This window comes from Oreochromis aureus, linkage group 14, assembly GCF_013358895.1.
Source record: "Oreochromis aureus strain Israel breed Guangdong linkage group 14, ZZ_aureus, whole genome shotgun sequence".
Classification (NCBI taxonomy): domain Eukaryota; kingdom Metazoa; phylum Chordata; class Actinopteri; order Cichliformes; family Cichlidae; genus Oreochromis; species Oreochromis aureus.
Window position 1 is genome coordinate 36,761,898 of NC_052955.1, and position 24,593 is coordinate 36,786,490.

Genomic DNA, 24,593 nt, shown 5'->3' on the forward strand with positions numbered 1-24,593 from the left:
TATACATATATACATATATATATATACACACACACACATATACATACACACACACATATATATATATATATATATATATAAAAACTTAGACGAGGAGGGTACTATGTTGTCAGAAATAACTGTCTGACTGTGAGGTACTGCAACAGCAGAGGGCACTAATACTCCTTGGAAGCGTGTAGTCTGCCAAACCAACGAAGAAGAAGATGGCGCCACTTCTAACGGTCCAGACTGACTCTGCTCAACAAGGGAGTGCCAGCAGCACCCTGCACTGAACCAACAACCTTCTATTTCAATCTAAGTATATCATTAGATTTGAAACGTATATCAGCTGTAACCATAGTTCGCTTGGTCAGTTTTGTTGTTCCGTTGAAAGCGTTCCTCTGTCGCAGGCTTTGCCTTCAGTCCCGTTTAGTTTTCTGGAAAGTTCATGCTAATGCAGCAGGTTGAAGATTTTAGCTAGCTTTACTGTGAAACAAACGCCAGTTTAATGTACCAGGAGCAGCTAAAGACAATGTTCCTTTTTGATTTCTGTGCCAAGTCAGTGAAGTCACTGAGGGGCTATGTATTTCATGGCGACCTGCTTCTGCCATCCTGACCATTGTAGATGAAATTTTAAAAAAAATATATGAGTTGGGTCAGTCATATACTCTGAATAAGCTCACTACACTTCTTAAAACTGAAACAACATTATCTGATTAGGGTATTTCCAAGCTTTGTGAGGCGGTCAAGGGATCCAGATATGTGTAACAGGTAAGCAATCAGCTGAGTCTTCATCAGATGTACTGTGTGACATTAGTGATGGTAAGATATTCAAAAGTAGTACTTTTTTTTTTTTTTTTTTTTTTTTGTTAACCAAAATCCATTATGTTTCAAGCTACTGCTATACCAAGATGCCTTTGAAGTTGTTAATCATTTAGGTTATGGAAATAAATAGATAAAACTGTAGTTAAAGGAACCGTGTTTTGCATGCTAGAGATAATTTGGGCTCACATTGCACTGGTGGCTTCTGCTTTAGTCGTACACAACATTTCTGTAGATATTGTTTAATGATGCAATCTGTTTTTCAGGGTGGTGATCCAAATCAGTGTGGAGCAGAATGCACCATAGAGATGTACAACTCTCCTGTTGAACACCTCAAGACTGAAGGTACACTAGATATAGAAGTTTGAGTCAGTTTTCAACCATTTAAAATATTTTCACATCTGTCAGCCAGGTTTGCCATTTTGATTAGGGCACAAGATTTTTATGGCATTTTGTCATATGATGTTGTGCTGTTTCTTAAATTTTTTGTGAAAAAAAAAAAGAATGGTTCACCTACTCCATTCTGAATTGGAGCATTAAACGGTTTAAATACTCTTACTCTGATACCTCTTCAAAGCCGTGTGAGGTCAGTCTTCAACAAACTCTCAGGACAGTTAATACAAAACTGGAAGGCTGTTGCCTCTCATAATTGATGACGTGGTGGAGTGGAAGATGGAACAGGTGATTTTTACCCTACTGCATCCAGACTGCAAATGAATCGCGCATGTGCGAAGCCACTGCTGACATGTGATGCGCAGCAGAAAAGGACCTGTGAGGCTCAGTAACAGAGATTTTATTAGAAAACTACAGACATTTTGCGCCGAAAAATATAAATTTTTTCCCAATGCATCATGATAACTTCATTTCAGTTTGTTTCTTTTCATCAACAAATAAAGGAGGTTACATATAAGCTACTTTTTTTTTTATTGCTCAAAACTTGTCTGAACACAAACTGCACTTGTTGGTTCACTGTGATGTATGTGGCTGAAGAAAACAAATTGCTGTTATTTTTAGGTTGTACAGTCCTGATCAAAAGTTTTAGACCATTTGAAAAATGGCAAAAAATCATATTTTGCATGGTTGGATCTTAACAAGGTTCCAAGTATAGCTTCAGCATGCAACAAGAAGAAATAGGAGTAAGGCAAAAAAAATTTTGAGGATGTAATTTATTAAAAAGAAAGCTTAAACTGAAACAGGCTGTTTTACAGCTGATCAAAAGTTTAGGACCACACATCCAAAAAACATGGGTAAACCCCCAAAACAGAAAGTTCCAAACTTGAACTCAGTAATTAATTGGTCCGCTGTTATTGTTGATCACTTCATGCAAGCGTTTCCTTGAGGTGAGTGGGAACATTTCTCCAAGTGGTGAAGATGGCCACACGAAGGGCGTCTACTGTCTGGAACTGTTGTCCATTCTCAGCTGGATTTAGATCAGGGAAAGACGCAGGATGGTCCAAGACTGATGTTATTCTCCTGGAAGAAGTCCTTTGTCCTGTGGACATTGTGTACTGTAGCGTTGTCCTGTTGAAAAACCCAGTCGTTACCACACAGATGAGGGCCCTCAGTCATGAGGGATGCTCTGCAACATCTGGACATAGCCAGCAGCCGTTTGTCACCCCTGCACCTTCTGAAGCTCCATTGTTCCACTGAAGGAAAAAGCATCTCCCCGACCATTGTGGTGCCCCCTCGTCTGTAGGGCGTAGAAAACATCTCAGGTGGGATCTGCTTGTCATGCCAGTAACGTTTGAAACCATCAGGACCATCAAGGTTGCATTTTTTTACAGGAGAAAAAAAAATGTTATATTTTTTTCTCATCAGAGAATTTGTTTTTGAAGTCCTTCAGTCTCAGATGCCATTTGATGGTTATGGGGGTGCAGTCGGCACCAGTGATGGCCTTAATTTGGGTTGAGGATTTTTTAGGTCTTCCACTTCACGTTTTTGTTCCATAACCCCCAGGATTATTTAAGAAATGACCATCTTAACTGCGTCCCACGTCAGCAACGATGGCGCGCTGTGAGTGACCCTACTTATGCAGTTCAACAAGCCAACCATGTTCAAAAAGGAAAGTTTTTTTGCTTTTGCCATGAGAACATCCTGACAGTCTGACTACCTGACAGAAAATGACAATGAATCCACAGTTTTGCACAGATTTGGCCTTTTAAAGGCATGTGGTCCTAAACATTTGATCAGCTGTAAAACAGCCTGTCCCAGTTCAAGTTTGTGAAATGTAAGTTAAATGTTTTGTCTCACTCCCATTTCTGCTTGTTGCATGTTGTTGGAACCTTGTTAAGATCCAACCATGCAAAAGATAATTTTTTGCCATTTTTCAAGTGGTCTTAAACTTTTGATCGGGACTGTATTTAATAATCGATTAGTTTCTTCTGAATGGATTAAGAATGCTTTATGTCTGCATTGCAATGCATCACAATTGTAAATCATTATACAATTAATTGTGTTAGCTCTATTAGATGTAAGATTGTATATTTTCTTTTGAAATGGGCAGTTTGCTTTATTTTGCATTGTATTTGCTGTCAGACTGCAAGGAAAGAACGCTAATCTACACCGAGCATCTGAAGAACAACATGCAAGTCCTCCAGCACATTGAATCCAAAACCTGTTCCAGTTCCTCAGACATCATCAGAGACTGTTTTGAAAGCCCTCTACTATCAATCTGGATAAAAAGAAACTTTGCCAACCACTGCAAGTATCAAGTGTTTTAAATTTTCTTTGACTGTTTATTATGTACTTATTTGTTTTTGGTTGTATTAAGTTTGATATTAATTACATCAGTGCCTTTTTAGTCATTAATTTGATTATTAAATATTAACTGTTCAGGGCAGCACGGTGGCACGGTGGTTAGAACTGTTGCTACACAGCAAGAAGGTCCTGAGTTCAATTCCACCATCAGGCTGGGGTCTTTCTGTGTGGAGTTTGCATGTTCTCCCGTGTGTTTGCGGGTTCCCTCCGGTACTCCGGCTTCCTCCCACCGTCCAAAGACATGCAGTTTGTGGGGATAGGTTAATTGATTAATCCAAATTGCCCATAGGTGTAAATGTGAGAGCGAATGGTTGTCTGTCCCTGTGTGTTAGCCCTGTGACAGACTGGCGACCTGTCCAGGGTGTACCCCACCTCTCGCCCTATGAAAGCTGGGATAGGCTCCAGTACCCCCCACAACCCTGTAAAAGGATAAGCGGAAGCGAATGGATATTAACTGTTTAATTTAATCATTATCTCTACTGGTTTTTATTAATGTTTCTAGCAAATTATGACAAAAAGTCAGCGTTTATTACCTCATTTGTTGGACCTTAATTTTTTTAGATGACATTCTGGCTGCAACAGCTGCCAATAATTTCGTGTAAATATGAACTTTTGAATAAAAAGGCATGTTTTGTATTATACAGCTCTTCTGTGCTTTGTCAATAGGAGATGGTAAACAAGCTTATTAAAAATGTATTTTAACTGGTTTACTTTATATTAGTTTTTTATTTCAATGTAATAATTGTACAAAAACCAAAGTTCACTGTGAATTTTACATTTATCAACAAAGTATACCGTTATGTATTCTGCATTATCACTATATTTTCCACGGTGAAATTCTGGCAACCACAGCTGCCAGTATTTTACCATAATATTCCACTTTTTAATATTTATTTTATACAGTTTCACTGTATTTAACAATGCAAAACTATAATCAGGTTAATGGAATGTTTGTTGCTTTTACATGAGTTACCATGAACAGGTTTATGATTCTTTATTGTGAATTTTACATTTATCAACAAAGTATTCAGTTATATATTCTACATTATCACTATATTTTCCACGGTGAAATTCTGGCAACCACAGCTGCCAGTAATTTACCATAATATTCAACTTTTTACTATGATACAGTTTCACTATATTTAACAAAGTAAGACTAATCAGGTTAACGGAATGTCTGTTGTTTTCACATGAATTTATGTTTAAATTCATAGTCATTTACTGTAAAAAAAAATTATTATTTACTGTGAAATTTAAGGTTACCAAAATAGGATGCCGTTTTGTGTTCTACATTTACAATTTATTTTTCACGGTGAAATTCTGGCAACCACAGCTGCCAGTAATTCACTGTAAATTCTACAATTTTTTTTTTTTTTTTTTTAACAGTGTAGTAACAACTGCAATCGAGCATTTATGATAAGTGGCAGGAAGTCTTTTTCCTTGCTGTGGAGAAATTTCGGCCCACTCATCTTTGCAGAATTGTTGTAACTGAGCCACATTGGAAGGTATTTAAGCATGAACTGCCTTTTTAAGGTCATTCCACAGCATTTCAATCACATTCAGGTCAATACTTTGACTAGGCCACTCTTCATTTTGTTTTTCTCAAGATATTCAGAGGTGAATTTACTGATGTGTTTTGGATCATTGTCCTGCTGCATAACCCAAGTGCACTTCAGCTTTAGGTCACAAATAGATAGTCGGACATTCTCCTTCCGTATGTTTTGGTAGACAGCAGAATTCATGGTTCTATTTACTGCAGTAAGTGTTCCATTTTACTATTGCTATTAGGGTCTTTTCTAAAATGCTGTGTTCTTGTATTACAGATGCAACAGGACTCAAACCTTCCAAAATGTTCAATTTTTACTCAGTCCACAGAGTATTTTCCCAAAAGTTTTGGGGATCATAAAGATGATTTTTGGCAAATACAAGACGAGCGTTTCTGTTGTTTTTGGTCAGCAGTGGTTGTCTCCTTGAACTCTCCCATTTCCATATTCCCCAGTCTTTTTGCATAACCTCTGACCTTAACTGGGACACGTGAAGCCTGCAATTCTTTATTGTTGTTCAGGTTTTTTTGTGTGACCTGGATGAGTCGTCAATCTGCACTTGGAGTAAGTTTGGTAGGCCAGTCACTCCTGTGAAGCTTGGCCACAATTCCAAGTTTTCTTCATTTGGTATAATGGCTCTCAGCATGGTTCACTGGAGTCCCATAGCCTTAGAAATGGCTTTGTAACCCTTTCCAGACATCAGTAACTTTGTATCTCAGGTGTTTCATTAGATCATTGTGAAGCTGAGCTCAGCTTCCCAAAACGTGGTTAATAACAGTTATTTAATGATTTAACAAGAGGGGCAATTATTTTTTCATACAGGACCAGGTAGGTTTGAATAACCTTTCTCCCTTAATCAATGAAATCATCAATGAAAAACTGTATTTGTATTTACCTGGGTTATATTTGTCTAATATTAACATTTGTTTGATGATCTGAAACATGCAAGTGTGACAAATATGCAAAACACTAGGAAATCAGGAAGGGGACAAACACTTTATGCACGCACACCTTGGCTCCTTTTCACAGTGGTGCCATACTCAACCAGGCATGCTAGTGCCAAAGTCTCTGCAGCCAACCCAGCTGCTGACAAGGTTGGTGGCGGAGGCAGCCGAGACACTTGCATCAGTATGCTTGCCAAGAGGTTGAAAAGGTGTTCCATGTTGCTAACCCTCCAACACTTTTCCCCAGCCCAGTGCCGCTACAACTAAAATATAACAAGAGTCAAAGTTGGGGTTAGCTCTCACCTAACGCATCCCTTAACTGTGGAGACAGATTGGCCAGGGTTTAGTAATCTGCTGGGGCAGTGTGTGGAGATACTTTCACCACTAATAGGGATGTGTAGTGGCTGCACTGCGCCCAGTGGTGACGCTAGGTGTCCGTCACCGACTCTGGGGAGGATGATACAGCAGGGGCTTCTCAGGAGGCCCGACTGGCTCCAATAGTTCACTCCAAGAGATTTCCTAATAGAGCAATATTGTGATGACGCTCTATTCTCAGTCATTGACCAAAAGATGAAAATCGATGGTCAAGTGGTGCACCCTGACATACCGCTGACCTACTTGAATTTTGTGTTTATTAGAGTGTAAATGTATCAAGTAAGTCATGACACTCACACAGAAGAACAACACACCCAGTTGCTGGTGCCAAAAAGCCGGCTCAGAACTCCAGGGTGGGGCATATGGGATATGGAAAAGCTCTGGAGCGAATAGTGCTCCGATTTTATTGGCCAGGCATATGGGGGGCAATGGTGTGTGTCCTAACTTGGATAAATGTAACAATAGGGATCTCTGAAAGAAAAGAAGACCTACCTCTCAGAATCTGATAAAGAAAAACTTTGGCATGGTCTGAGCTCAGAGGCTGCGGTGATACAATGATCTTATGGAGGTCACTTTGCATCAGTTCAGTTACCACATAGCTGACCAACAGGAATTAAGGTTAAAAGAAAAACAAATATGTGGAAGAACAAAAACATTAAATCTCAATGAGAACCCAGGAAAGACAGTATAGTTATAATAAAGATGTGCTTTATTTTCTAAGATAGAGTTTAGACCTCAGCAGTACTGCATTGTTTTCTTACCTTTCCAGTTATCTTATGTTAATCACTAGCAGCATTCTAGAAATGAAAATGTAAACTGGCATGTTCTTTCACATATAGTATGGGTATTTGAAATAAAAAAGCATTACATGACAGATCATTGCACTGTATAAATACCTGCAGTTACTGAAATATTTATCTATCTATGTATCTGTCTGTCTGTCTGTCTGTCTGTCTGTCTGTCTGTCTGTCTGTCTGTCTGTCTGTCTGTCTGTCTGTCTGTATGTATGTGTCTGTCTGTCTGCCTGTATCTATCTAGCTATGTATGTATGTGTGTCTCTCTCTCTCTATATGTGTGTATCTATCTATCTATCTATCTATCTATATCTATCTCACCATTTTAATGACATTAACACTGACAACACTAATATATTTATTTAAAGGGGGTTACCACAGCCGGATGGGCCCAGATCTTTTGATTTAGTATATCTTTACACTGGATACCTTCCCTGGTGCAACCCTCCTAGGAATTGTGTCTCCTCCTAGTTTCAAACGTACAAGTTGATTGATGATGATGTATCCTGTAACATGGCTTTACAGAGTCTTTTAACGTTGGAGAACATGTTTATGGCCCCACACATACAGAATCACACACTGGTTTAAATATAAATAAGATGCAGAAAGTTTTGATGAAGAAAGGGATGCTTAAGAAGTACAGCAAGCTGCCCATAACTGAGGCCTTAGAAACTGCCAAACAAACACTCACAGCTTTGGCCAGCCGCTGGCAAGGTATACTACCTCTTCAAGGTGCATGAAGTGGTATACGACAGAGCTAGAAGCCAGGAGAATAAACCAGCTGTACTCCACCCAACCATCCAAGGTGTATTATCAGTGGCAGGGTAACAATATGAGAACAGCCTCGCTGAGGCTGGAGACCGTAACTTTGAAAAAGCATATGGGTGAGGCTGGAGACAGTAACTCTGAAAAAGCATACGGGAGAAAGACATAACCCATATCAACAATGCTCAGAGGCTAGTGGAGCCAAGAGTAGACTACAGCACCCACCATGAACAAGATCCAGTAACAGTGGCAGAAGTCATAAAAGGGCCTCTGAGCGTCTGGCAAAGTAAATGAAACTGCTGCAAATGGGCGAGATGCACTCAGAATGGCTAACGGAAGCCTGGACAATCCTGATACCCAAGCATCCCAAGAAGGGACTGGTCTAGTACAACTATCTGCCAATAACCTGCCTCAGTACAACATGGAAGCAACTATCAGGGATCATAGCAGCTAAGATGAACAGGCACACAGTTCAATACATGAGTGGGGCACCGAATAGAATTGGCAGGAACACCAGAGGGGTAAAACAACTGCTACTGGTAGATATAACAGTCACTCGAGATTGTAGGACTAGACTGAACAATCTGTTCATCAGTGCCTGAGGCAACAGAAACCCGAGAAAGAAGAGGAGCAAGAAGCGGGACGATCAAAGAAGGACAGGTCCCTGTATAGCATGTACCACTGTAAAACAGAAGAAGTGGCTGATATCAAGTTACATCAATGCCTTGACAAAGCTGGACTGAAAGACAGCACAGAGGCACTAATAATGGCAGCACAGGAATCAGCTCTGAGCACAAGATCCATAGTGTTGGGGGTCTACTACACCAGGCAAGACACTAGGTGCAGGCAGCAAAAAAGAGACAATCCAGCACATAACAGCTTGGTACAAGATGCTAGTACACAGGGCATATATGCTGACATAGTATACAGGAACATTTGTGCTTAGTATGGCCTGTAAGTCCCAAGGTCAAAATGGGATATACCCCTGAGATTGGTTGAAAATGGCCAAGCTAAGATCCTGTGTGACTTAATGTGCCCGTTCGTCTTAGCCACTATGAGGACTAGCATTTTACATCTTGTGCTGAGGCTGGTTATTTACCAGTAGTTAGGACCAGTCCCTTCTGGGGACCCTTGAGAATCAAGACTGTCAGACCTTCAATTAGCCATTCTGGGTGTGTCCCATGGATTAGCAGCTGGTTCATTTGTGCTGTCAGCAGCTTATGGTGTACAGTTAGCTTCTTCAGCCTGTAGGCACTAATCATGTCAGGGCCCTGTGGAGTCCAACTCATCATGATTTTTCTTTGCTCTTTTTCTGTAAGTGTTTTCTAACACTCACATACATTCATACTCCTATGAGAGCAACTTGTGGTTAGTATCTTGCCCAAAATAATTTGGCAGGCGGACTGGACCAGATGGGGATCAAACCACCAAACTTCCAATTAGCAAGTGACCTGCTCCACCACCTGGGCAACAGCCACCTGAGCTACAGCCACCCCAAGTGGCAATTAAAGAAAATTTCTTACAAATTCCATACAATTAATTTTAAAATGTAATTCCTGTAGGCCCTTATCTGGTCACAATCTTTGAATAAATCAAAGGATACATTTCTTCAAAGTAGTCAATGTGTGGAGGATGTAGGAGGTTGAGATTTCTTAGATGGTCTGCCACTTTGATAAATCCTGGATCCTGTTCAAGCAGACTGCTGTGGTCTGGTCTTAGCTCCACTAGCCACTGAGCATTGCTGTTATGGATTACATCCTCCTCTCATATGCTTTTCCAGTATTGCTTCTCCAGACTTGTTGGGGTTTTTCCCACCTGCCACTGAGAATACACCTTGGATGGTATAGTGGAGTACAGCTGATTGCATCTCTCTGGTATACTTCTTCAAGTGGCTTTCGAAGGCTGAGAGTCGTTGCTCAGTGACCACTGTGATTATGATTCCCCTCTCGCCCTCTGGACGGTCATTATCCTTCAAACTCGGGTCTTCTACCAGAGGCCTGGGAGCTTCAGAGTCCTGCACACGTCCTTGCTGTTCCTAGGACTGCGTTCTTGTGGACAAAGATCACAGATGTGGTTCCTTCCTGTATGTGCTGGAGCCACTCAGTGTGTGTGTACGTGTGTGTACGTACGTCTGTGTGTGTGTGTGTGTGTGTGTGTGTGTGTGTGTGTGTGTGTGTGTGTGTGTGTGTGTGTGTGTGTGTGTGTGCGTGTGTGCGTGTGGGTGGGTGGGTGGGGGTGTCACTGCAATTAGTGCTCCAGTTACCACTAGGACCACTGTTTACTTCACTCCACATCTTCTCAAGCCCTTCCCTCAAACTTTAGTACTTCTGAGCTTCTCGTGTTCCCTTTTCCTGATGTTACCATTAACACTAGAAGTCCGAGGCTTTTCTAACCCTCTGTCAGCCAAGTGGAAGCTAACTTGGCTAGTCTGTTAGCATCAATTCACATGTAAATTGGGTCGTTACCTGAGAATTGTGGAGGGAGTGGGGGTGTGTGAATGATTGCGAATTTCTAACTGCAAACTGCCTCTTTGTTTGTGTGTGGGAGGGGAACTGCTAAAAGCTGTGAACTTCATTTTGTGTTCGTCTTGATGCATTCTCAATCATCCAGGAAAATAAATCTCCAAAAGATTTATTGATAAAACAGTACAAAAAAAAAACCAAAAATATTTCTACAAAAACAACCATTTGTATACATATTTACAGATAATAATAAAAAGTGAGTGAGTACATTTCAATCACTCACAATCCTGGCACTGCCATGGTATCTGTAGTCTGCATTTACCACATGTGTATCTGTAGCAGTGAACACATCGCACAGTGGCATGATTGTTCTTGCATTTGTGTTTGACCTGACACGTGGCTCTTTTGCAGGGCTAGGTGTGGAGGGTTGTGTCCGAAGCAACTGTTCTTTTCTTGCCTTCTTCCCAGCCATATGAGAGTTAGCCAACTCTCTTGCAAACTCCACCAGGAAGTCCACCCGTCTTTCCTGCGTCCCGGTGCATGCTTGATATAGCACATGTGCATTCAGTGCTGCCATGTCAATCATGTTATAGGACCGTGTACTCCCGCACCATCTGGTCCATCACATCCACGCCACACTTTGTGGTGTTGTAAAGGGTGACAGTGTTTGGCTTCCTTTTGGTGGTGTTATCAGTCTGAACCACGCTGTGCATGCTGCTAAGAATATAGACTGTCTTCTTCCGTTTGGCTGCATACGCCATCAGCGTGGCAGCAGAGGTTGAAAACACCTAAGAAATAAGATAAATTGTTATTTCCATAGCACTTTTACACACAATGAAACACATAAACATAGAACCACAAAAGACCTGCAGCCTACCTGAGTGGTGAATTCATTGCGATTTGTGTATCTAGCGGATTGAGAATTTCCGGCGAATCTTGCTGACTGTGCCGAGGATGGTGGTTTTCCGTCTAAGAAGTTTTGCGCGCAAGTGAAAGCGATGTGAAGAAATTGTCCGTGGTAACATTTCTGCCCTTGTCTAGGAATGGTTCCATCAGCCTCATCACTACATTTTCAGACAGTCTCTCCCCACTGGGACGATTGGGGTCCTTGCCAAGATATGTGAGGACATTGCAAATGTACTTGGATTTTAGGTCGCAGGCCACCCAAAACTTGATCCCAAACTTGTCAGGTTTACTTGCAATATACTGCAGGAAACAGCACCGAGTCTTTGATCTTGATCAAAGATCTTGATCTTGCGCGGGGGTTACTAGGGTTCCATCACTACGTGACTGCTGGTCAGCAAACCTGGGAAACCCACAGATCATTGGAACTATGCCGCGTAACCGCTTCCAAGACATCATGCAACACCTACTACGCTTTGATGACAGGTCCACCCGCAGTGATCGAGGAAAGACTGATAAGTTCGCTGCAGTTTCCAGTGTGTGGGGATCATTTGTCACCAACTGCATCACGTGCTACAACCCTGGTCTACATATCACCGTTGATGAACAGCTCTTCCCATCAAAGACTCGGTGCTGTTTCCTGCAGTATATTGCAAGTAAACCTGACAGGTTTGGGATCAAGTTTTGGGTGGCCTCATGACCTAAAATCCAAGTACATTTGCAATGTCCTCACATATCTTGGCAAGGACCCCAATCGTCCCAGTGGGGAGAGACTGTCTGAAAATGTAGTGATGAGGCTGATGGAACCATTCCTAGACAAGGGCAGAATTGTTACCACGGACAATTTCTTCACATCGCTTTCACTTTGCATAAAAAAACTTAGACGGAAAACCACCATCCTCGGCACAGTCAACAAGATTCGCGGAAATTCCTCAATCCGCTAGATACACAAATCGCAATGAATTCACCACTCAGGTAGGCTGCAGGTCTTTGTGGTTCTATGTTTATGTGTTTCATTGTGTGTAAAAGTGCTATGGAAATAACAATTTATCTTATTTCTTAGGTATTTTCAACCTCTGCGGCCACGCTGACGGCGTATGCGGCCAAACGGAAGAAGACAGTCTATATTCTTAGCAGCATGCACAGCGTGGTTCAGACTGATAACACCACCAAAAGGAAGCCAAACACTGTCACCCTTTACAACACCACAAAGTGTGGCGTGGATGTGATTGACCAGATGGTGCGGAGTACACGGTTCGCAGAGGAACACGGCGCTGGCCAGTTGCCGTGTTCTATAACATGATTGACATGGCAGCACTGAATGCACATGTGCTGTATCAAGCATGCAACGGGACGCAGGAAAGACGGGTGGACTTCCTGGTGGAGCTTGCAAGAGAGTTGGCTAACTCTCATATGGCTGGGAAGAAGGCAAGAAAAGAACAGTTGCTTCGGACACAACCCTCCACACCTAGCCCTGGAAAAAGAGCCACGTGTCAGGTCAAACACAAATGCAAGAACAATCATGCAACTGTGCAATGTGTTCACTGCTACAGATACACATGTGGTAAATGCAGACTACAGATACCATGGCAGTGCCAGGATTGTGAGTGATTGCTGAAAATGTTGAAATGTACTCACTCACTTTTTATTGTTATTTGTAAATATGTGTACAAATGGTTGTTTTTTTATTTTTGTTTTTTTGTACTGTTTTATCAATAAATCTCAGCAACAAAGGAAATACACCCATGTGTGTTGATTTCTCCCTAAGAAGGCAAACTGAAACACAAGTTTCCTTGTGGCTCAGGAAACTAACCACTCCAAGTCGTTCAGCATGGCCCCACCTTATTTACATAACAAAAGCAGCTGTTCACAGGTGATTAAGGATATTAGCTAAAAGCCTACCAGCCATTTGGCTCGACGGTGGGTTTTATAGGTAGAAAAGCCAAATGGCTCTTCTCTGGGACTTCTAGTGTTAATCAGTATAGCTACATCTTCCTCTGCTTTTCCACTACTACTATATCCAGTTCGTTAGCATCACCACTTTGTCTCGATTGCGTAGTTGGTATCCGTAGTCAGTCTTGTCAGTGATCTCACTGAGGGGCTCCAAGCCTATGCAGAACAGCAATAGGGACAGAGCATCTCCTTTGTAAATCCCGCACTTAATGGTGACTTGTGCCACTGGCTTGAAGTTGGCCTCTAGTGTTTCCCCACATCCCCATCAAATTCCTGACGAAGGCTCTAATGGTCCTGTTGATTTTGTATAGTTTTAAGCATTCCGTGATCCATTTGTGGGACACTGAGTCATAGGCTTTCTTGTAAAATATCCAAGTGTGGGGATCAGGACTGACTGACCTTCAGTTAGCCAATCCACATGTCTCATCTACTAGCAGCTGGTCCATTTGTGCTGCCAGATTCTTATGGAGTGCAGTCAGCTTCTTCAACCAGTAGGTGTGAATCATGTCAGAACCAGGTGCTGTCCATATCTACATACTGGAGAACCTGTTTTTGGATGTCTGCCACTGTGATGATTACTGGACTCCGTTCAGGGAGGTTGCTGTGGTTGGCTTTAAGATCTACTAGCAACTGAGCGTTGTTGTTATAAGGGTGCATCCTTCTCCCATATGCTCTTCCAAAGTGTTCCTCTGTCTCCACTCTTGGTGGGCCTGTTCTCACATTGTTCCCCTGCCACTTGGATGGTTCCGTACAATACAGCTGGTTTATTCACCTGCCTTCTATTTCTCTGGTATACCTCTACTTGGCAGTTTCCAAGGCCTCAGGTAGAGACAGCTTGCTGTACATCTTAGGCCACGCCTTTCTTAACAGGCTCGGTGCTACCTTATTCTTGCCTTCTAGTCATCTTCTCCACGGAGGGTAAAGCTCCTTGTAGCTGTTCATCTTATAGCCAAGCAGCTCAGTGATCACTGCTGCTGTAGTGTAGATCAGCTGATTCAATTATGGTTGCAGCAGGGATTGTGCTACATTCACATCTTCTACTAGACCTTCAGAGGGTACTTCATGTAGTCTTGGCAATCGGCCATGGAGGGTCCAGGTTTCCAGTTTAGCCATGATGCTGTCTATCAGGCCAGCACCCAATATACCTTCAGTCATACTTTGTTTTAAGTAAATGGTAAATGAACTGGTTCTTATATAGCACTTTTCTACTATGAGCACTCAAAGGGCTTTTTACAACTTGCCTCATTCACCCACTTACTTTTTTTTTCCTATGCTTTTTTTTCCATAAGTGCTTTCTCACATACTCTTATGGGTGCATCAGAGAGCATCTTGGGGCTAGTATCTTGCCCAAGGATATTTGGCAGGCAGACGGGGATCAAACCACAAGCCTTCCAGTTAGTAAGTGACTGCCCTACCTGAGCTACAGCCACCCCAAATATGACCTAAAGAAAATTTCTTACACATTCCATACACTTGATTTTAAAATGTAATTCCTGTAGGCCCTGTATCTGGTGATGATCTTTGAATAAATCAATAGTAAAGGATACATTTCTTCAAAGTAGTCAATGTGTGGAGGTTGTAGTATGTCCAGCGCCGAGAGCACCTGAGAACAGAGGTAAAGCTGTGGTCTGTTTTATGGCTGGATGCAATCATGCAGGCAAACACACTTCTTTTTCCTTTCTAGAGGAAACGATAAACTCCTTGGATGGATATTTCATCATTTAGTTTGTTCTAATGATAAATGGGCCATTGTCATGTACTTACATTCTCATGTTTGAAGAAGCACAGCATCTTCAGCTCACGAAATACCCTCTTACAAGAAACAAGGTTTTGGAAGACATTGGGCATCTTTTTGAGGGCAACTCGCTTTCCGTCTCTGGGGTCTGTCACTGACCTGGGTGAATATAAAAAAGAAATTCACAAATAATTACAACATTGGATGAAAAGTTGGGTAAATGGATCAGCAGAACAAATCATGTTTTTTGACATGTTCATTTATTTCCCGTGACCAACTTTAAGCATCACTATTCTCAAACCTCAAAAAATGCACTTTGTGTAAACAAAGGGTTATACAGGGCTCTAGACTAACTTTTTGCCATGGGCGCACCGGTGCGCCTAACTTTAAAAAGTTAGGTGCACCGGCACAAACGTTAGGCGCGCTCAAATTTTTCAACCGCATCGCTTAACACCGCAGTTTTACATGTGCACTTTTTTGGGGGGGGGGGGAATTGCAGTCCATACAGACAATATTCATTTCTAAATTATTAACTAACAATCTTGTGCTTAAAGTGCTTTAACATTTTCTACAATATTGACAAACTTAATTATCATCTTGGCCTCCTCTGACGACCTGTTTGCCTCTTACATGCTGCTGAAAGGCAGTGGGGAGAGGGGACACTTGGGCAGTGCATTTATTGCAGCATATAATGTGTTTTCTGGATACACTGTGCTTTTTCAGCATTCAAAGATTGATGGCACCGTGTCAGAGCACTGGCTATGAATTTCAGAAGGATCAGGCCTTAACTTAACAAAAAAGTTATCAATAGTTCTTTTCATCTTTTCTTATTACCCACAGCTACATCCACTTCTGTCGGGCCTAGGCTACTCACTAGGGCTGGGTATCATCACTGATTTCTATAATCCATTCGATTCCGGTTTCTCAAAGTCCTGATTCAATTCAATTTAGCCTCAGACAGTCAGAAATATTATAATTCTGATCATTTATCAGTACTGATACATGTGAGACTTCATCAGAATTGTGAACATCACAGCAGATGCCTTTGTGTGAAAGTAACTGAGAATAAAACACAGAAAAACATGAAGGAGATTTTTCTGGTCTGGCTTTTTATAGCAGATAACCTTAAAAATATTCTGCAATATTCTGCAATTTTGCATAATTTTAAAAAGTTTAAATTTCTTCAGTACTGAACAGCAGAAATTAGGCTTTCTTGTCTGAGGTCATTTAAGTGAAAAAAAAGCACAAAAAAAAAGAAAACGACAGTGGCCGACAGCGCTGTAAACAACGGTAGACTGGTGGGTAATAAGCCAATGAATAATGCAGAAAACAGAGATTTGAGATGGGAAACTGTTCTTGAAGTACAGAGAGAGCGAGAGAGAGAGAGCGAGAGAGAGAGCTGTGCATGAAGTGTGATTTTTATCGTGGTGGAAGCAAAACAGCAAAAGTAAGAGGGAATTCATGACGACATTGATCAAATGTGAAGCGTAGTTTGCTGCTTCTTTTGCTGCTGGCTCGGTGAATTTTGGTTGGAGAGAGAAAACCTGCAGCTCAGAATCTAGCGCAAATAGACGTAAACACAGCGCGGACGGTGGGCTCGGTGAGCTCCGACAGCGTGTCCGTCTACGTGCCATCGGGTGAGAAAGACAAAGCTAATTCTGATACGTTGGGTCCGCTCTGTGTTTACGTCTTTGTGTGGAATCCGTGTACCTGCTCTCATTTGCTGTTTGGTGGTTGTTGAAATAGTTTTGTGAGCTTTAATCTGAGAATCTGGCATTTCTGGCAAAACAAAGTTATATTTAAAAGTTGATTCAGGATTTAATGAATTGATATCGCTTTATTCAAGCTACTCACCTCTCTCTATCCACCTGCACTTTCAACTGGACCACGGCCAATCAGAGAGGTCCCGCCCCTGACTATCTCTGATTGGTTTAGTTCACGATAGGGGCATAATGTGTGTCTGTTGTTGACCACACGGAGAGTTGCAGAGAATTTTTTTTTTTTTTTTTTTTAAGTTACCCGAACAGTTGGTCGCACTGGTGCGACCAAATATTTTTTTTAGTCGCACCATTGGAAAAATTTGGTCGCACTCTACAGCCCCGTTATATCATCCAAGACAAGAGGTTGGTCAAAACAAGGCATCCTTTTAATCTATTTTTACGACTACCATCTTCTAGGCTCACCTTCTAGCTGTAATTTCTGCAGTCAAAATAATTTTCTCATGTAGTATATTTTTTTTTTTAACAACAAAGAATTAACGGGCAGCACGGTTGTACAATGATTAGCACTGTTGCCTCACAAAAAGAAGGTCCTGAGTTTGATTCCACCAACTGGCTGGGGCCTTTGCATGTTCTCCCCATGTTAGTGTTGACTCTATGTGGGTTTGAATGTGAATGGTTGTCTGTCTCTATGTGCTAGCCCTGCAACAGACTGCGACCTGTACCGTGTATCCTGCCTCAGCCTATGGTACCCGGGATAGGCTCCAGACCTGGGGCCCTGACAAGGACAAGCAGAAGAGAATGGATGGATGGAACAAAGAATGATGCTATGAAATCATACGAACTCTTGAATAATCAGGCCTCATCTTTAAGTCCTCATAATATTATATCACCCCAGTAGCAGCAGATTGTTGGTTTACTTTTACTTCCTATGCTATTCAAAGCAGAAAGGCCTTTCTTTTGTGGAACCAGCTCCCAGTTTAGATTCTAATTTAAAGATTAAAGCTCCAAGCAGCGTTATGAGGGCCCTCGCACCCCATCGAGTCGAGCCACGCGCAACACCTACAACCAGCACGTCCGATCTGATGTCACATTGATGGAATTCATGCATTTAACCACCAGCTAACATTTCATCTCATTCAATCATAATTATAGTCGTCCCACTAGGTGGCGCTCTAACCATTACTGACAAATGGCATAACAAACTTTTCCAAGCTCGAGTCTCATCATGCCTGCGACCTTTGGGAGACATTGGACATGGTGTTTTTGAGTGACAGCAGATTACTGCTTTTTGGCGAGTGATTGAAGCTCCACGTGCCGCCACGACCACCCCGTTTCCCTGAACGTAAAAAGCTTCGCAATTTAACATCACAAAGGTCTTTAGATTCCACACACAGGAGATCGTTTCAATCTGATGAAATCCCTTGGAGGAGTTCATCAAAGAACGGTGCCTGAAAAGAGGGGAAAATGTCGCCAAAATCACACATTCATTTTAAAATAGCTGACTTCCTGTTGGATTTGGGATATTGCTCCAAGAGACTTTTTTGTACATCTTGACATCTTCTATAAGCTTATCAGGTTTCAGACTCATACATAAAACACAGAGCAGGGGCTGTTGTTTTGAAATTTTGTAGGGGGCGCTGTGGAGCCATTTTCCGCTGTTCAAAGAAAATGATCACATAACGAGATAGCACTCATCACATTGGAGGTGTGCGCCAAATTTCAAGACTTTTTAAACTTTCCAAGCCCCTCAAAAGCCACTTCATCTTTCATGGTGAACCGCGTTGCCACCAGGGTGTGCCGTTCAGTTTAAACTCAATTTTCTCACTGAAGCATCATGAGGGACTGATGGTGATATTCACCGCTTTTGAGGTGGCCATGATGAACCTGTGAAAATCAGTACAACAAAATGAAAGACATGACATTTCCTGTTGCCACTATGTGGCGCTCTACGTATTCCTGACAATGGGCACATCAATCTGTTCAGGGCGGGTCTGACATCACGCCTGTAAAGTCTGGTTCTGATCAGACTGGATTTCATTGAGTTACACTAATTTGTTTCTTCATGGCGAGACATCAATGTTCGCCATGCTGCTGGGGTCACACCCTTTCGCGAAAAGTCACAGTTTTCACTGTAATCCAAGACCAACTCCTTAAGGCTTTCCTGGAAAAATTTGAGGCTGCAGATGTCATCCATCACAATACTGTACACCAAAGTGTAAAACATGACATTTCCTGTTCCCACTAGGTGGCGCTGTCCCTGGTGTCAAATATGGCAGTTGAAATATGTTCAGGGGTGGAGTTTATCATATGTGTGCTCTTTGGTCCAGGTCGGACCATGTATGAGGGAATGAGAGACAATAAAATTTTCATGGCGAGTCATCGAAAATCGCCGTGGCGCCACGGCCTCACAGTATCGCGAAAACTCAAAAGCTCCGCAATTTAACATGGCCCAGGTGTGTAGTTGAAACTGACCAAAGATGAAGCTTATACGACCAAATCCCAAGGAGGAGTTCGAAAACGTTCGAGGCATGGAAATGGCAAAATTAGAGCCAAAATGTGACCTTCAATCCAAAATGGCGGACTTCCTGTTGGGTTTGCGTCAATGGTCCCACTGACTTTTTTGTTCGTCTTGGCACGATACACGTGTGCCAGATTTCATACATGTAGCTCAAACAATGTGTTCATAGGGCTGCATTTAACAAGGCATAGGTGGCGCTACAGAGCCATTTCCCAGTGCTCATATGTAAAACCATTAAAATACAAAATTTTTCACCAGGCCTGGCATGTGTGCAAAATTTCATGAGTTTTCGAGCATGTTAAAGCCCTCAAAAAGGCAATTCATTTCAATGAAAAATAATAATAACTAGAAAAATTTGCATTTCCTGCGAAAATGCTGTGTGGATGCCTTAACGCTGAAGCTGTCTGCTGAAAAGCTGAAAAAGATGAAAAGTTGCAAAAAGTTGTATGGTGGTGAAAAAAAAATGTTGCCTTGAGCAGGATTCGAACCTGGCCCTCTTAGTCTCAAGGCGTCTACTCATCTCACTAAGCCAAAGTCACTCTCAATTAGTCAAACTCATTCTCACAAAGAAGAGATGGAGAGACTGACAATTTTGCTGAAATGAGCAGAAGCTGCTGAGAATTGTGCTGGTAAGAGGAGAAAAGGCTAAAAATTTTGCTGAAAAGAGGTAAAGAAGCAAAAACTTGCGCTGAAAAGAGATGAATCAGCAGAATTTCTGCTCAAAAGAGTTTAAGAAGGAGAAAGTTGCGCTGAAAAGAGATGAATCAGCAGAATTTCTGCTTAAAAGAGTTTTTCCTGAAAATAGCTGAGATTTGTGCTAATAAGAGGTGAAAAGGCTGAAAATTTTGCAGAAGAGGTGAACAAGCAGAATTTGGGCTGAAAAGAGGTGAAAATTCTGCTGAAAACAGTTCAATCAGCAGAATTTCTGCTGAAAAGTGTTCTGCAGAACTCTTATCAGAATTCTGCTGAAAAGATGTTTTTGCTGAAAATAGCTGAAAAAGCTGGGAAACTGGAAATTTTGCTGAAAAGGGGTGAAAAAGCTGAAATTGAGTTAAAAAAGTTTCTCTGCGTAAAACAGGTTTCTGCTTAAAACAGCTAAAAAGTTGAGATTTGTGCTGAAAACAGGTGTTCAAATCCCATGACCAGGATTTGAACCTGGCCCTTCTGGTCTCAAGGAAACTACTCATCTCACTGAACTAAACTTGTTCCGACAAACACAAGAGATGGAGAAACTGACAATTTTGCTAAATGAGCAGAAGCTGCTGAGTTTTGTGCTGAGAAGATGTGAAAAGCTGAAAAATTTGCAGAAAAGAGGTAAATCAGCAGAATTTCTGCTGAAAAGATGGAAAGAAGCAATCACCGAAGCTGCTCATCTCACTGAGCCAAAGCAGTTCTTGTCCCACCAAGAGATATGATGAGAGAAAAAATATGCAGGGGGGGCCGAAGAAGCTGAATTGTTGTGAAAAGAGGTGAAAAAGCTGAAATTCTTCTGAAAGAGCAGAACAGGCTGAAAATTTTCAGCTACTCATTGAGCCAAACTGGTTCTCACATAACTGAAAAAAGGTGAAAAAGCTGAAAATTCTGATAAAAACATCAGAAGTGGCTGACATTTGTGCTGATAAGAGGTGAAAACGCAAACTTTCTGCTGATAAGAGGCAGAACAACCTGGTTCTGCTCAATTTCACCAATCAGAGGTACTGCTTCTGTCTGCTTCATCAGGCTGTGTACTTGTATGTATTTCTGCCATGCAGCGTTAACAAGAATCTGAGGTCCATATTAGAAAAGCTGCTAAAATCATAAAACTTTGCAGAATTGTAATAAATTAGCAATATAAATTACAGGTCTGTGATAGTGTATCAATTTGTAGTGAAAAAAAAAAAAAAAGATGGACCAAGGTGGGATTGAACCCACGACCTTTGAGCTGCAGAGCCGTGTCATTACTGATTGCGCCACCTGGAAAGGGGGCGGCAGTCTGAAAGACAGATACTTGGGCAGTCAGAAAATAGATCGCGGTGAGAGACGAAAAACGCCGTTTTTTGGAGTTACAAAACGTCGTGTAACTCAAAAGCTAGGAGGGCTAGCAGCATAATTCTTGTACTGGGTGAATCAGTGGACTTTGGTGTACTTTGACTGCGATTTTCATTGCTCTTTGTAACTCCGTCGCGGAGATATGACGAGAGAAGAAACGACTTCATTTTCGGAGTTTGAAAACTGAGAGGAGGACCGATTTCCACCCCTCAAACAAACGTAATTCATTGCTCAACGGTAAGATAAGTGTAAAAACGGCTTCCACTGTGAGTGTCAGCAGTGTCTGAAGATATATTGGCACAAGCCTCATGTCCTAACTTTGCTTTGTTAAAGAGATATGACGATTTGAAAATGCCTCTCATTAGAGAAATCCAGCGCTGATTTTGAACACACTGTCCATTGAAAGTCAATGGAGCATTTTCAGATCTTGTGTTGGTCTGAGGCGATTTGATAAAAATCTGTAACTTCCACAACAGTGATAATGACGTTTTCTGAAAGCCAGCAAAAGTACCTACGTTTTGACGTATAATTTGTGGGGGTTGAGTGGAAATTGAGCGAGTAGCAAGAAGTTGTTTAGACATGAAGAGAAAATTCAGAACGGACCAGCACTCACTCTGACTTAATTGCATAGCAACCATAGCAACGCATGTATTTTCTGAAAAATCACAATTTTGCAACTGAAAACTTAAAGAGGTATAAAATTAAAACGGTAGAAGATCTGAAAAAGCTGAATCAGACAGGAATAGCCCAATAATTTGAGAACATTTTAAAGTTTGAATGGAGTTTCTAGGTGAAAGTATGAGGAGGTAGTTAAGTTTCAAAAACAACCAAGTTTTAGCAGAATTGTGGAAGTTTCCCATTCATTTCAATGGGACAAATTAAAGGAAAAAAGTGTAATATTTTAAAAAGTATAACAGTAATAAACACCAAAAGTCATAGCCGGCATTAGCAGAAAGAGCAGAACAGTTTAGAGTTTGAACGGAGAAAATCGGCTGAAAACTGAGGGAGTAGATAAGTGCCAAAAAGTGTACGGAAGCAACTGGAATATAGTGGAATAAAGAATAAAGAGAAACAGGAACTCAATAGTGTGGAAGCCCTATTAGGGCATCCACACAATAAAGAGAAACAGGAACTCAATAGTGTGGAAGCCCTTTTAGGGTATCCACACAATAAAGAACTAGAAAAATTTGCATTTCCTGCGAAAATGCTATGTGGATGCCTTAACGCTGAAGCTGTCTGCTGAAAAGCTGAAAAAGATGAAAAGTTGCAAAAAGTGGTATGGTGGTGAAAAAAAGCCATGTCGCCCTGAGCAGGATTCGAACCTGGCCCTCCTGGTCTCAAGGCAGCTATTCATCTCACTGAGCTAAACTCCTTCTCACAAAGAAGAGGTGGAGAGACTGACAATTTTGCTGAAATGAGCAGAAGCCGCTGAGAATTGTGCTGATAAGAGGTGAAAAGGCTGAAAACTTTGCAGAAAAGAGGTGAATCAGCAGAATTTCTGCTGAAAAGGGGTAAAGAAGCAGAAAGTTCCACTGAAAAGAGATGAATCAGCAGAATTTCTCCTCAAAAGTTTTTTCTGAAAACAGCTGAGATTTGTGCTAATAAGAGGTGAAAAGGCTGAAAATTTTGCAGAAGAGGTGAATAAGCAGAATTTGGGCTGAAAAGAAGTGAAAATTCTGAAAATTCTGCTGAAAAGATTTCAATCAGCAGAATTTCTGCTGAAAAGAGGTGAATGAGCAGAATTCTGCTGAAAAGAGGTGAATGAGCAGAATTCTGCTGAAAAGAGGTTTTTGCTGAAAACAGCTGAAAAAGCTGGTATTTGTGCTGAAAAGGGGTGAAAAAACTGAAGATTTTGCTGAAAAGGGGTGAAAAAGCTGAAATTGAGTTAAAAAAGTTTAGCTGTTAACTGAAAGAAATGTTGCCATAAGAGGGATTTGAACCCGGGCCTCCCAGTCTGAGAACGGATGCTCATCTCACTGAGCTAAAACACAGGTCAACCCGGCAAGGAAAAATCAGTGAGGCCACTGATGATATGGTAGAAATGGGCAAAAAATATTGCAAAAAAAAATTCAATATCTCAAAAAGTATAGAAGTTATGAGCACCAAAAGTCATAGCCGGCATTAGCAGAAATAGCAGAATTTTTTAAAGTTTGAATGGCGAAAATCGGATAAAAACTGTGGGAGTAGTTAAGTGCCAAAAAACGTACGGAAGCAACTAGATTATAGTGGAATAAAGAATAAAGAGAAACAGGAACTCAATAGTGTGGATGCCTTTCAGGGCATCCACACAACTAGAAAAATTTGCATTTCCTGCGAAAATGCTGTGTGGATGCCTTAACGCTGAAGCTGTTTGCTGAAAAGCTGAAAAAGATGAAAAGTTGAAAAAAGTTGTATGGTGGTGAAAAAAAAAACGTCACCCTGAGCAGGATTCGAACCTGGACCTCCTGGGCGCAAGGCGGCTACTCATCTCACTGTGCCAAATTCACTCTCACAAGGTAAGAGATTGAGAGACTGACAATTATGGTGAAATGAGCAGAAACTGCTGAGAATACTATATACTATGATTTGGCAGAAAAACCGCATTTTAGCACAACTACTGAGATTTGATTGAAGTACTATGATTTAGAAGAAATACTATGACTTCGTACAAATACGATGCTTTGGTACAAATACTGTTTTGGTTTGAATACTATGATTTGCAACAAATACTATGATTTGGCACAAGTACTGTGATTTAGTACAAATATAGTACTACGAATTGGCAGAAATACTGTGCCTTAGTAGTAATACTAAAACATTACAGAAATACTGTGATTTTGCAGACATAGTACGTTGTTGCAAATATAGTACGATTTCGCTCAAATACTATGAAATTGCAGTAATACTATGATTTTGAAGGACTTCTATGATTTGGCAGAAATACTATGCCTTAGTAGTAATACTATAACAACAGATATACTATGATTTCTTTGTTTTTGCACAAATACCACAATATGGCAGAAATACTATGTTTTAGCACATATAATATATTCAGCAGATATACTATAACATAACAGAAATATTAATTGGGCACAAATACTATAATTTGGCACAAATACCATGATTTGGCAAAACCCATGATTTGGTACAAATACGATGATATGGCAGAAATACTATGATTGGGTACAAATACTATGATTTTCAGAAATACTGCGTTTTACAACAACTTGTGAGATTTGATTGAAATACTATTATTTAGAAGAAATACTATGACTACATACAGATACGAAGCTTTGACACAAATACAATGATTT

The 24,593-nt window shown here is 41.1% G+C and overlaps 1 protein-coding gene across 1 annotated transcript in view; it reads right to left on the reverse strand.

Moving 5' to 3' along the window:
• Positions 1–24,593, reverse strand: part of nlk2 (nemo-like kinase, type 2) — a 226,176-nt gene that overhangs the window by 152,691 nt on the left and 48,892 nt on the right. The window contains exons 2-4 of the mRNA XM_039622899.1: positions 15,063–15,192; positions 14,846–14,901; positions 6,914–7,020 (exon numbers count right to left, since the gene is read on the reverse strand). Coding sequence (XP_039478833.1) covers positions 6,914–7,020; positions 14,846–14,901; positions 15,063–15,192 — 293 coding nt within the window. The remainder of the gene's footprint in view (positions 1–6,913; positions 7,021–14,845; positions 14,902–15,062; positions 15,193–24,593) is intronic.